Raw genomic sequence first — 12,269 nt, 5'->3', positions numbered from 1 at the left:
AAAGTGTTGATTGATCCCTCATGGAGATGTTTAGGGCGCAGTAGTGTTTGGCTAGCAGTGTATCTGCTATGAACATGCATGGAAGCATTCTTTAGTTGGCTCTTCTCTTTCCCACCGCTTCTAAGACTTCAGAATGTCAGATATGGTAACAGATCCCCATAGTTCCGTGTATTTAACTTTAGTAGAATCATGGAGTTCAAGTAGGTGAGGGTTTTTGTGCATGTTGCAGAATATCTAGGATTTGATGTTGTTTTTTCCATCCATTCCTCTACATATGGGGCTGGGGTCTTGGATCTGACATCTGATCCGACTTCAGCTGCTTCAAAGTTTAGGATTCAATCCTCAGGCTCCTCCCCCTACTCATAATCCCTGTGCAAAGAGCAGCCTACCTTAGATCTCATTTGCAGCCTTCAAGTGCTGATGGATCTTTGGTGGTCTGGCAGGTTTGTTCTGGTAAAAGTTTACAACCTTTTTTTAGATAAGTCTTTTTATAGATCTTTTTGCTGTCTTTCTCCTGGCACAAGCCACAATTGGATCTGGTAGGACTGTTCTCCCCATCACCCTGTTATGGCTCTTTCTCCAGTCTGACTCCTCTGATAGGAGGCCATTGGTATGACTCTAGCCCTAGGTAGGCCTGTACCGGAGCCAGGACTTCATGTCTGCTTGATTCAGGTCATTTCTCTGTCGAGGTCAGAGCCCTTTGACACCTGAAGCAGTAATATCGGCATCAACTTTGATATGTTGGGATCGGATCTGAGGTCTTTGTATCCTTTCCTTCCTTTAAGGGCTTTGTTACTAGACAGTTTGGCTCTAGCAACTGCCTCAGATCCTAGCCAAATGGCTTCTAGGATCAGGATGCCTCCAAATTGTGGCTCCAGATGACAAGCTCCCTGGATCCATTGCAGGCTTGGCATTAGGGAGAGAGTGCTCTCTAAACCTCGTGATAGATCTTCTTTTCAAAGTTGGATCCAGCACTCCCCCATAGGGTCTCACAGTTTCTGAAGCTTGCTGTCCTTGTCCTGTCAAACCAATCAGTTTTCAAAAGCCTTGAACCTTTCCTCCCCAGTTCTGCCTTGTATGTTTCTGAGTCCTCCCCTGAGCAGCCCACAGAGGAAGGTCCTAGGAAACACAAATGCAAGAGGAGACACTTGGATTCCCCCAAGGAGTCTCCCACAACTGATACTGATTTTGATGAGAGAGAATGTTCCTCCAGATACCCCTTGAGGATGTCTCATTTGGAGAGCTCCTTGAGCTACTTAGAAAAGGAGTTGGTGTTATCAAACTCCTCCTTCTAAGGAGTTAATCTTCCTCAAGGATTTTGATTCTGACCCATCTACTTCTTGGGTAGTCCTCCCAGTGGATGAAATGATTGATATAATCTCATCCTGGGCTTGGAAGGAACGTGATACGGTTTTACCCATTCCTAAGAAGCTGGAAAGTTTCTAGTGCCCCCACAGAACCATTTACACTGGTGCGAAGGTCTGGCAGTAGATTCAATGGTTATGGTGGGAGCCACTAAAAAGGAGCTTGCTGAGTAAAGCTCCTTTGTCTACCCACCTAATCGAGAAGCATGCATCTAGGACAGATTTAGGAAGTGGGTCTGTGCATTGCCCACCTTTTCGATGAGCGTGCTTAATTCTCTGGCACATTTAACTCAGTTTCAGAGAAATTTCTGAGGATCAGAAAAAGACTCTTGATTCTCAGCTAGAAAACCCTTCAGCCTGTTTCGTACACTTCTATGCATCTCCTGTCTAATGCTACAGAGGGTGTGTTTAGAGTTGCTGGCACAGGTATTTCCATCAGAAAGTATGCCTGGATGCAGCTATGTGACTTTCCAGAGTACTTCAAGACATCCTTCATCAATGCCCATTATGATGGATTAACCTTATTTGATCCAAAAGTGAAAGAAACCTTTTTCATAGGTTAGCAGGATGGTAAATGCCTATCTGTTGTAGGGATTAAATTCTGCACTTCTCAGAGGACCTTCTACAGGAACCAAAAGTCAAGAAAGAGGATGTAGTTCCAGAAATCTCAGAGGTTTTCATCTGATACTTCTGGAGTGAAAGCACCCCATGGCAGAGGGGGAAACTCTTACAACAGATGATGCCCCGGGGCAGCATTGGCCCTCTGAAACAGAACTTCAGAGGTCCTTTCTTGGAGAATACTTTCCTGTGCCTCTGAAAGATTGCCCACCTGTCACACTCTGGAGGCAGTAAGGGGTTGCTTATCTTTGCACCCAACAACCTGGACATCCATCACTCCAGACAAGTGGGTGCAGAGTATTATTACCAGAGGCAGTGTCATCCCCTTTTACATCCTACCATCGCTTCAAAAGAGAATTTCTGATGTTTCACCCTCACAAAGGGAATATGCAGCTTCAGAAATAAAGAAGCATCTAAGAAAGAGAGTAATCCAAAAGATCTCACTAGACTAGAGAGGATCTGTACTTCACTCACTGTTCATTTTAGTACCAAAGAAAAACTGGGACCCAAGACCAATTTTGGATCTAAGCTCTCTAAGCAAGTGAGTAGAATGAACCAAATTCAGAATGATCACTATTCGGTCCTTTTTCCATTATTGAGGGAGAATATCTGGATCTGCTCAATAGATCTTCAGGATGTGTACTACATATAAAGATGGACAGATGCTCCAGGAAGTATCTCCACTTCTGGCTGAGAGTTAGACACTTCCATTTTAGAGCTCTGCCCTTTGGACTCACCACAGTCCCCCGGGTGTTTTGCAAATGCATGGCAGCAGTGGCAGCTCAGTTATGGCTGTAGCAATTCTGTGTGTTTCTTTATTTGGATGACTGGCTAATAGGCTCATAACCGAACCTTCCAGGAATCTACTCATTCATGCCAGGGATTCCTTGCTTCACGTGTGCGAATACCTAGGGATAACTGTAAACTTCGAAAAAGTCTCACTTGCAGCCAGTACAATCTCTGGAAATTGTAGGAACACTTTTTGATACAAGATTGATGATTGTGAAGCTTCCACAGTCACAAATATCATCCCTACATCTACTAGCTCAAAAAGTCTTGTCCTGCAAGAAGCTACCTGCCAAGACAGTTTCCATCTCTAGGGCTCCATAGCCACCTCCATAACCTTGGTAACGCTAGCCAGATTATATATGAGGATTCTTCAATGGACATTGGCAGTCCAGTGTTCAGTTAGGAAGAAAACTATGTCTCATCCAATCATTCTGACAGCCACTTGCAGGGACTACATTTGGTGGTAGATAACCTCCCCCCTTTCTTCAGCAAGGCTGTCCCTTTATCTTACTGTCTCCACAGGCCACACTGACCGTGGAAGCTTCTCTGCTGGAGTAATGATGGGATCATTATTTGGGAAGGGTGGTTCAAGACCCGTGGTCTCATGTAGAGGCCAGTCTTCACATCAGTTTCTTGAAGATGAGAGAAGTCCTCCCAGCATTACAGGCCTTTCAGGACTGTCTTCTCTTGGATATGATTTTGATACAGTCAGACAACATGGGTGTCATTTGATACATCAAAAACAGGGATGAACCATGTCTTACTCCTTGTGTCGAGAGGTCATGGAGTATGGCAATGGGCATTATCCTGTCTCTTTCCGGTATCAACACATATCCCAGGAGTGACCAACATTCTTGTGGACAGATGGAGCAGGTCTGCTCTACTCCCTTATGAATGGTCCCTCGATTCATTAGTACCAGAGCAGATTTTCAGCCATTGTGGCCTTCCTTGTTGTGATCTCTTCACTTTTTCCATCAACACCAAAAGTGTTCTTTGCTGTCCTCCCTCATGAGGGGGAAGTACCCAGGAATGCTCTGATGCAGTCTTGGCACCAGAGAATGTATGCTTTTCCTGCAATACTGGTGATCTCAAAGTTTATCCAGAAAGCCTCAGCATTGAAAATCTCAGTTGTCCACATAACCCCTCATTGGCTTCACCAGGTGTGGTTTCCCTTCTTCTGGCCTCATCTAGTTCACCCAGATTGGGACTTGGGCTCAGGCCTAAACTTATTATCTCATCCATCAGGCCAGCCTCACCCGAACATACAAGCTGTCAGACTGACTACATGGTTTGTCTAATTCCTGTGATGGTTCAACAGTCCAGGTCCTCCCCTTCCATTTTTCACATTTTATCTTCATCTCAGAAATCTTCCACTAGGAAAGTTTACAAGAGCAAATGGGGATGATTTTCTGTTAGTTCTATGGAGAAAAACATCCTTTTGTGGCACATATTGCATCAGTTTTGGATTTCCTCGCACACCTTTTTCATGGTGGAACTAGCTATTCCACTATCAAAGTTTAATTAGCTGCCATTTCTTCTTTCCATGTTGGGGAATGTCATACTGCTATGCTGCTTTTAAGTTATTTTATGCCTTTCTTTGGGGCACTTTCCTTCTCTGCCCCATGCTTAGAAATCTGGTCCTGTCATGGTATATCACTACTGTTTGCAGTTTTTGACAGGTCCTCCTCCCCAAAAACCTATGGCTAAAGCGGAATTGAAGTTTCTGTCATGGAACACTTCATTTCTGGTGTCTATTACTTCTTTCAGGATAAATTCAGAATTGTATGCTTTATCTTCCAAACCTCCGTATTTAATTTTTCACAAAGACAGAGTATGTATGAGGACCAGTCCATCTTTTCTTTCTGTGGTGGCTTTTGAATCACCAATCAACCAGTCCATAAATTTGCTAGTCTTTTTTTCAAACTTCTCCAAAAAGGGTGAATATACCTTGCATTCATTGTATGTTCATCACCAGCTGTGTTTTTACTTGCACTGCACTAGACCTTTCAGGAAGTCTGATCAGTTATTCATTTTGTTTTCACAATCCAAATTGGGCAAGCAGTATTCAAAGTCTTTTTATCTCACTTGTTAGTTCAGTGCATTTCTTTTGTCTATCAAGAGAAAGGGTTATCACTCCCCTCAAAACCTAAAGCACATTCAATAATATCTGTGGCCTTATCTACAGCATTTTTATGTAGAGATCAGATTGATGACATTTGTGCTGCTGCTACATGGTCAAAAATCCATACCTTCATATCGCAGTATAAATTGGATATTGAATCCATGTCCAGAGCCTCCTTTGTTCCAGCTGTGCTGAGGAATATCCTTCCATGAGACCACCCAAGAGTTAAGTAGAGGAATGGATGGAAAAGACAAAGTCTGATACGAAAGTTATGTACTCACCATAACATTAGATCTGTATTGTATTCCATCCATTCCTCTACTGCCCTCCCTCCTTCCCCCCTTTTAATAATTTTTTACTTACAAATCATTTTTTTATTATTGAATTTCTCCTCTGAGATGATCTAACTGACCTTGCCTTGGCTTCTGAAGGTTTAAGCTGTATATTCACTTATTTTCTTCCTTGGCTGATAGTTGATCCTTCACCATGTTTTTAACTATGTTGTTTGCTTAAGTGTGTACCTCTTACTGGAGTTTCTTTCTCTTACCTCTTTTATCAGTGGGTATAAATGGGCAAATTCGATCTGAGGTAGCTTTTGTGCATAGGGATTATGGATAAGAGGAGGAGCCTGAGCACCAGATGCCAATCTTTGAAGTGGCCTAAGCTGGATCTGATGTCTGTTCAGAAACCCCCCTTGATATGTAGAGAATTGATCTAATGCGACGACAAAGATCTAACATTATGGTGAGTACCTGATTTTGTTTATTACAAGTTATATTGGTGTATGAGGCATTAGTGTGTGTGGGAGATAAAGTAGAGACTTGAAACATGCAGTTAACTGATACTACAAAATTAATTTTATCAGGGAAATGTACTATCTACAGACTGTTGAAGAGTCTATAGGGATACTAAAAATGTCAACATTTGGCTGTTGTGGTCCATTTGGTAGTTTTCATAAAAGGCATAAAATGGCTGAATCTTCTTTAATTGTTTACAGCAGAAGACTTTATAGTGCAGCTAAATGACTTGAATACTCAGGACTTTTAAATGACCTGCTGTGCCTTTCAAACAAATAGCTCATTGTACTGAAATTGATATTACTCTTTGAACTGGTATGAACTTTTTTAGGGAGCTGTCTGTGATTATGTTTAGAGGTGGTGATGAGGAGAGGCATGCATGACTGACCTTTGAGAGTATTTTCCATTTTAGGTGCATGTCTTGTGCGTTCTCAAGTTGGTTGGCTGCATCTTGAACTAATCTGGGTGTTTATTATCTGGGGAGACTGCATGTAGTAGAAGCAGTAGTATGCTTAAACACCTGAATAATTATTTCACATTTGTAACTGTCAGGGCTAGAAATGCAGGAGAAATGTTGTATATGGCAGGAAGAAGTCTCAGTGTGATAATTAGGTGATACATATCCGCAGTCCATTTTTGTATGCAGGACATTCAGAATTAAACAGAAATCAAATATTTTGAGAATGGGGGACATTTGCTGTCAGGGCTAGAAAACAAGTTAACAAAGGAAGAAAAAGATAATATTGCTAAGTGGCCATCCGCAGTTTTGTTATGGCTTGTGCTTTATCTTCATGGGCTTTGTTGGTTGGACAAATTACCAGATATCTGATCCTCTCCAAGACTGAACTTTACTCAAGGCTTGACATATAACTACTTGACACAAATTGTATCTGCTGGTGCTTTCTTTGGCGTCTGTCTGCACACTTCTTTGCACACTGACAGGTAGGGTCACCTAAGATCATTTTCATTAAAAGGAAATGTGATCACCGAAGCTAAGTAAGTAGTTGTATGATATTACTTAGCTCTGTGCTTTTCCCAGAGCTTCACGCTGTATTAAAGTGAACTATGCATGGAGAGGTGAAAACAGCTTTACATTTCAGAAGCAAATATCAATTGGATAGTTTATTAGCTGGACAGGTTTCAGAACTCTGCTACTTCAACAGTAATTTCTAAAGCTAGTTTAATGATATGGGTAATTATATACAGGATTCATTTTTCCGTGTGTCCCTCTTAGTCAGGATTAGTTAGGAGGAGGAGTGTTTAAAATAAACTGGTTTCATAGTAATACCTGGTAACAAAATCTCGTGTCAGTAGTCTAACCAGGTATGCACATTTTATACTAACTGCCCCATATTGTTGCCCCTTTAATGTACCACACATTCAAGTGTATGCATCCAAATATTGCACCATATACAGTAAAGCAATTCTCAGTTTTGCTCCATAACCAAAAAAGAGGTTGTTTTTTAATTAATCTATTTTAAGCAAGTTATTTACATATATGTGTTGTTGACATACATTTAGGAAGCTGAAAAAGTATTACTTGACCTTTGTAAGGCGTATTTTTTTCAGTAATGCTGTAAAAGATTTACTACAGTGAATGCAAGTATACCTGGCTATAAATAACCTTTATTATAGGTTAGGTTCATAGGTTCATACTAGGCTATCTGCCCTGGAGCAATTATAAGCCTAGCCCGATTCTGTATGGCTTACGCCACCCCTTGATTTGAGTATACTGTGCCCTTTTTAAGGTTTAGTTTACTGTGCCTCTGTCTAATAGTGACACGGGAGTAATCCCTGGGACAAACCTACGATCCCCCATCCACTTATCGAGATTCTTCTTGAAGAGATTCAGTGAGGTGCTCTGCCTCACATGAACTGGAATTCTATTCCAGAGCGAAGGTAGCCTCTGGGTTATGAACCTGTCCCTCTAGCAAGTTCTATTTATTTCTGTGCTGAGGTTCAAGTCCCTCGAGCGTGTGGCTCTAAGGGATTTAGATTTACTGAGGTGGAGCATGTCCATTAATTCTGGATTTGACATAGCTTTGTATGTCAGGCATAGATCGCCTCGAAGTAGGCGGTATGCAACTGAGTAGAGCTGGAGTTTTTTAACCGAGCAGCATATGGCATCTGTTTGAGACCCTTGATCCTCTTGGTGAGATACTTTTGGGGTCTTTCTAATTGCTGCAGGTGTCGGGTAAGGTACATCCCAAAAGGGCATTGTATTCTATGATGGGCCTGATGAGGGATGAATAAAGGGACACGATTACCTCTCTTGATCTAGATGTGAAATGCTTCGTGATGAGGTGGGCTATGTAGAAGGTCTTTCAAACCACTTTGGCAATGTGGTTTTCAAAGGACAGATTGCTATCAACTTGGGTCCCCAGGTCCCTAATAACTTTCTCTGTACTTAATGGGTTTCCGCCTATGTGGTAATTTGTGGGCACATTGTTTTGCCAAAGGGTATGACTATACATTTTTGGCATTTAGCTTTAAACCATGGCTGGCACCAGTTATCTGTCTCTATGAGACCTTTTTGAAGGATGTTTGTGTCAGCTGGAGAGTTGATTATGGCACCCAGTTTGCAGTCATCTGCGAACTTGGTGAGCCATAGTCCTCCCATGTTGGCCTGTACCTCGGAAAAGTATATACCGAACAAGAGTGGTCCCAGGACAGAACCCTGTGGGGCGCCACTTGTGACCGGTTTCGAGTCTGACATGGCTCCAGCAACTCTCACTCTGTGGGTTCTGTCTTTGAGCCAGTTTGCGACCCATCTTGTGACATAGGGGTTTATATTTAAGCTGGATAGCTTATCTATGATGCCCGAGTGGGGTATTGTGTCAAATGCCTTTGCAAGGTCCAGATAGGCTGTGTGGACTACCTTCCCTTCATCTATGGCTTTGGTGACTGTTTCAAAGAAGTCAACCAGGTTCAAAAGGCAGGATCTGCCCTTGACAAAGCCGAACTGGGTAGGATCTAGTGTCTGTAGGTCCCCAATGTCTTTGTTTATGAGCTCCATGATGATCCTCTCCATAGCCTTGCAGACTAAGCTAGTCAGGCTTATGGGGCGATAGTTTCCAGGGTACATAGAGGCTCCACCTTTGTGGAGTGGGACCACTGTTGCTGTACGCCATTCTGTGGGCACATATCCGGTAGTGAGGCTGAGATTGTATAGCTGTTTTATTTGAGGGATTAGTTCCTCTTGTAGTTCATGTAGGATGCAACCTAGGACACCATCTGGTCCCATGGAAGCAGTGTTTTTTGCTTTGGAGAGGGCAGCCTTCACCTGAGCATCTGAGATGTTTGGGAGGCAGCCCTCTGTCGGTATAGATACTTGCTCTTTTGGGGGGGTAGGGTGGGAGAAGTTTGCACTGAACCTGTCTGCCAGGATATTGGCGATGTCTGTGGGTTCAGTGTATTTTTTGTCGTTTAGAATCAACTCAGAACAAGTCTGGGAGTTGCATCCCAGGTTTCTAACATAACTGAAAAAAGCCTTATGATTGTCTTTGGTGTCCTGTGCAATTTTTCTCTCGAAGCTGGCCTTGGAGGATTTTATGAGGGATCGTAATTTTTTGCTAGTACTGATCAGAGATGCCTTCCCTATAGTAGCTTCCTCCTTCTGTTGTACAGTTTATTTATAGCAGGGGTCCACCAGACTGGACGCCTGCCTTTGGATGATTGGGTCTTGGTTTTGTTTGGGATGGCATGATCCATGCATTCCTGGAGATGTCCGTAGAATGCATTTATATAGGATTCTGCAGTTTGGGCTGTAGTTTCCACTGGCCCTGGGGCCTTGAAGTATTCCACTTCAGTTTTGAGAAGTGAGAAGTTCGCTTTTGAGAAGTTTTTCACTGTGGTTTTCTGGGCTGGGGGTGGGGTCGGGATGTGGACATCCAGTGAAATTAATTTATGGTCTGATCTTACCAATGAGGGATATACTTCTGGTGTGGAGCATAGAGTCCCCATGTTGGTAATGATCAGGTCTAGTATGTTGTCCCCTCTTGTGGGAGTGGTGACTAGTTGTTCCATAGCATTTGAGTTTATAATTTCCACAAATCTTTGGGCTAAGGTGCTGGGGCTTGAGTAGTGCTCCCAGTCAATGTTTGGGTAGTTGAAGTCACTCAGTATAATGGTGTTCGGAGAGATCGTCATGTTCTCCAATGTTTTCAGGAAAGCCGAATGGGATTCCTGACTTTGAGAGGGTGGTCTGTAGGATGCTATAAACTGAAAAGCAGTCTTGCCCACTGTTAGTTGCACATGGATGGTCTCCAATACTTTGTGCAATGCCACTAACCTGGAGGTGTGGATATCCTTGATAAATATGGAAACTCCCCTTCTTTTGTGGTTCGGTCCGGGTTTTGGGGCGAAAAGCATGATCTGAGGTATAGCCTGGTAGTGCTGGGGTGCTCTCTGGAGCCTTGAACCAGGTTTCTGTCACTGCACAGATATCGATGTTCTCCATACTGAGGAGAGCTTCGAGTGCGTGCATCTTGAGGTTAAGACTTCTGGCGTTTAGCAGCATTACCCTTAGTTTCTTGTTCCTTGTGCTGTCTATGGGGGTGGGTTTGACTTTTGAGCCTTGCCTAAAAAAGGCACTATGGGGGTGGCAAGAGCCTTTGCCAATATCCGAAAGCCCAGTGGTGACAGGTGCAAGCCGTCCCTAGCGAAGCAACGTAGCTTGTCGAGCATGTCATCCCTGGCTGACAGACACTGGATCCCCTTTGAATGACACCAAAATTTTAGCCAATTGTTAAAATCGATCATTTTGTCTTTGTACTGTGGCATCATTCTAGGTGAGGGTAAGATGCTGCTCAAGGTCAGGGTCATACCAGCCTGGGCTACATGATCAGAGAGCTCCTCTATGTCTCTTTTCATGTAGTCCAGGGAGGTACGCCTCTGGTCATTCACAATAGCATGTACAATGACTGAGTCATATTTGTATTTGCTTTGGAGTGACCTGAGTGCTTGCGTTATGTGTCGGATCCTAGCACCCGACAGGCAGCTCACCGTGACCTTCTCTTTATTCAGCCTGGTGAGCGGGACGTCAGTGTGTCTGACAATAGAGTCACCTATAACAAGAGTATCAGGTGTGTTATTCAGCCTTAAGGGCTGTGGCTGCTTGGCACACTGACTTTGTGGGTTATGTGTTGTGTGTGTGTTGTTTTGAGGTAGCGTTTGCTTGGATGTCTGCTTTGGAGGTCTCTGTTGCTTAGGTAGATTTTTATTTAGAGCCTCCGAGTATGTTTTTGTGTATTTATGTGTTTGGTTCACTGATGTGGTGAGACTATGTGATACTGGAATTGTGTTGTGTGAGGTTACCTTCTCCTCCTGACTGGTTACACCAGTTTTGAGATGAGAGAGCTCAGCCTCCAGTTTGGTTAAATAGTTGCATCTCTCACATATATTTGAACCTGTTTGGAGGAGGAGAGGGTTGTCTGTGTACATGAGACATTTGTAACATTGCCTCAAAATTCCCAGATTCACCAGCTGGACTGGAGAGGAAACGATTGACTGACCTTTGGACATGCTAGAGTAACAGGGAAACTGAATTTAAGACGGACCAATAGAGGACAGGGTAATCGTAGAGAGTATAAGAGTAAGTAATGCTTATGGTTTAATAGTGCTAACTTGTAGGATTACTTAATTGGACCAGTGAAGGGCCTTAGAATGAGAATATGGTGTTTAAATTGAGAGATAGAACAGTTATAAGGGAAAAAGTGAAGAGCAGATTTTGTGGAGCCAGGAATAGTTTAAACCCAATTTGGCAGCGCTGCCCGTTGTTGCGCTATGCTCAAAAACATTATTTTATTTACCTTGCCTCATGACTTTATTGCCATGCTTCTGCATATCATCTGTTACCACTGGCATAGATAAGGTAGCTGGCATTTATAAATGCAACATCAGCTTGTGGAGTTTGGAAGTGGAGTCCAGTGGAAATAAATTGTGTGGCTCATGAAAATAAGTGGTGTTATGTTAACCTCTCTTACTGTTTAATTTCTTCTTTATAGGGTCACCACTTGGCCAGAAGGTGGCAAGTTCACTTTGCACTGTGGAAAAAGCTCTGAATCAGTACAGCTTACCAGAAATATGTGTGGGCTTCAATGGAGGCAAAGACTGCACTGCTCTTCTTCATCTTTTCTATGCTGCTGTCCAGAGGTATGGTTTTAAGTGCTGACAAGCATTATCTCAAGAAAATAGTACTAAAACTCTGCATTTTAATACTTCTATTTTAAATGCATTTGTTTGGTGAGGTTACTTTTATATGCTGTGGCTACATGAGCTGACAGGACTATACCTTCTGGGAACTAGGACAGCTCTGTAACTTTCTTCTTGACTGCTGCCTAAATGACACCACCTTAGACCATGCCTGACACTTGAATAGGTTTTACCTAACATAAATCCTGCAAATGTTCTTTATTAGATCACTGTGCTGCCAATTGCAAAGTATCCTGCCATGGATACTATACATTTGGCCAGTTTACAAAAGCTTGGACAGCTTCCTTACTCGATGGAGTCTGATCTACAACCTGTACACAATACTACATGTAGAGTACATAAGGGATGTATGGATGTGAAGATCCT

General features: G+C 42.8%; 1 protein-coding gene across 6 annotated transcripts in view; it reads left to right on the top strand.

Moving 5' to 3' along the window:
- The window catches only part of FLAD1 (flavin adenine dinucleotide synthetase 1), a 996,688-nt gene that overhangs the window by 330,999 nt on the left and 653,420 nt on the right, over positions 1–12,269 (top strand). For all 6 annotated transcript variants that reach the window (XM_044080084.1, XM_044080082.1, XM_044080080.1 and 3 more), the window contains one exon: positions 11,696–11,843. In XM_044080084.1, the coding sequence (XP_043936019.1) occupies positions 11,696–11,843 (148 nt within the window). The remainder of the gene's footprint in view (positions 1–11,695; positions 11,844–12,269) is intronic.

This window comes from Protopterus annectens, chromosome 8.part0 (genome assembly GCF_019279795.1).
Source record: "Protopterus annectens isolate FY-2018-M chromosome 8.part0, PAN1.0, whole genome shotgun sequence".
Lineage (NCBI taxonomy): Eukaryota > Metazoa > Chordata > Ceratodontiformes > Protopteridae > Protopterus > Protopterus annectens.
This window is presented reverse-complemented; position numbering and strand designations above follow the sequence as displayed.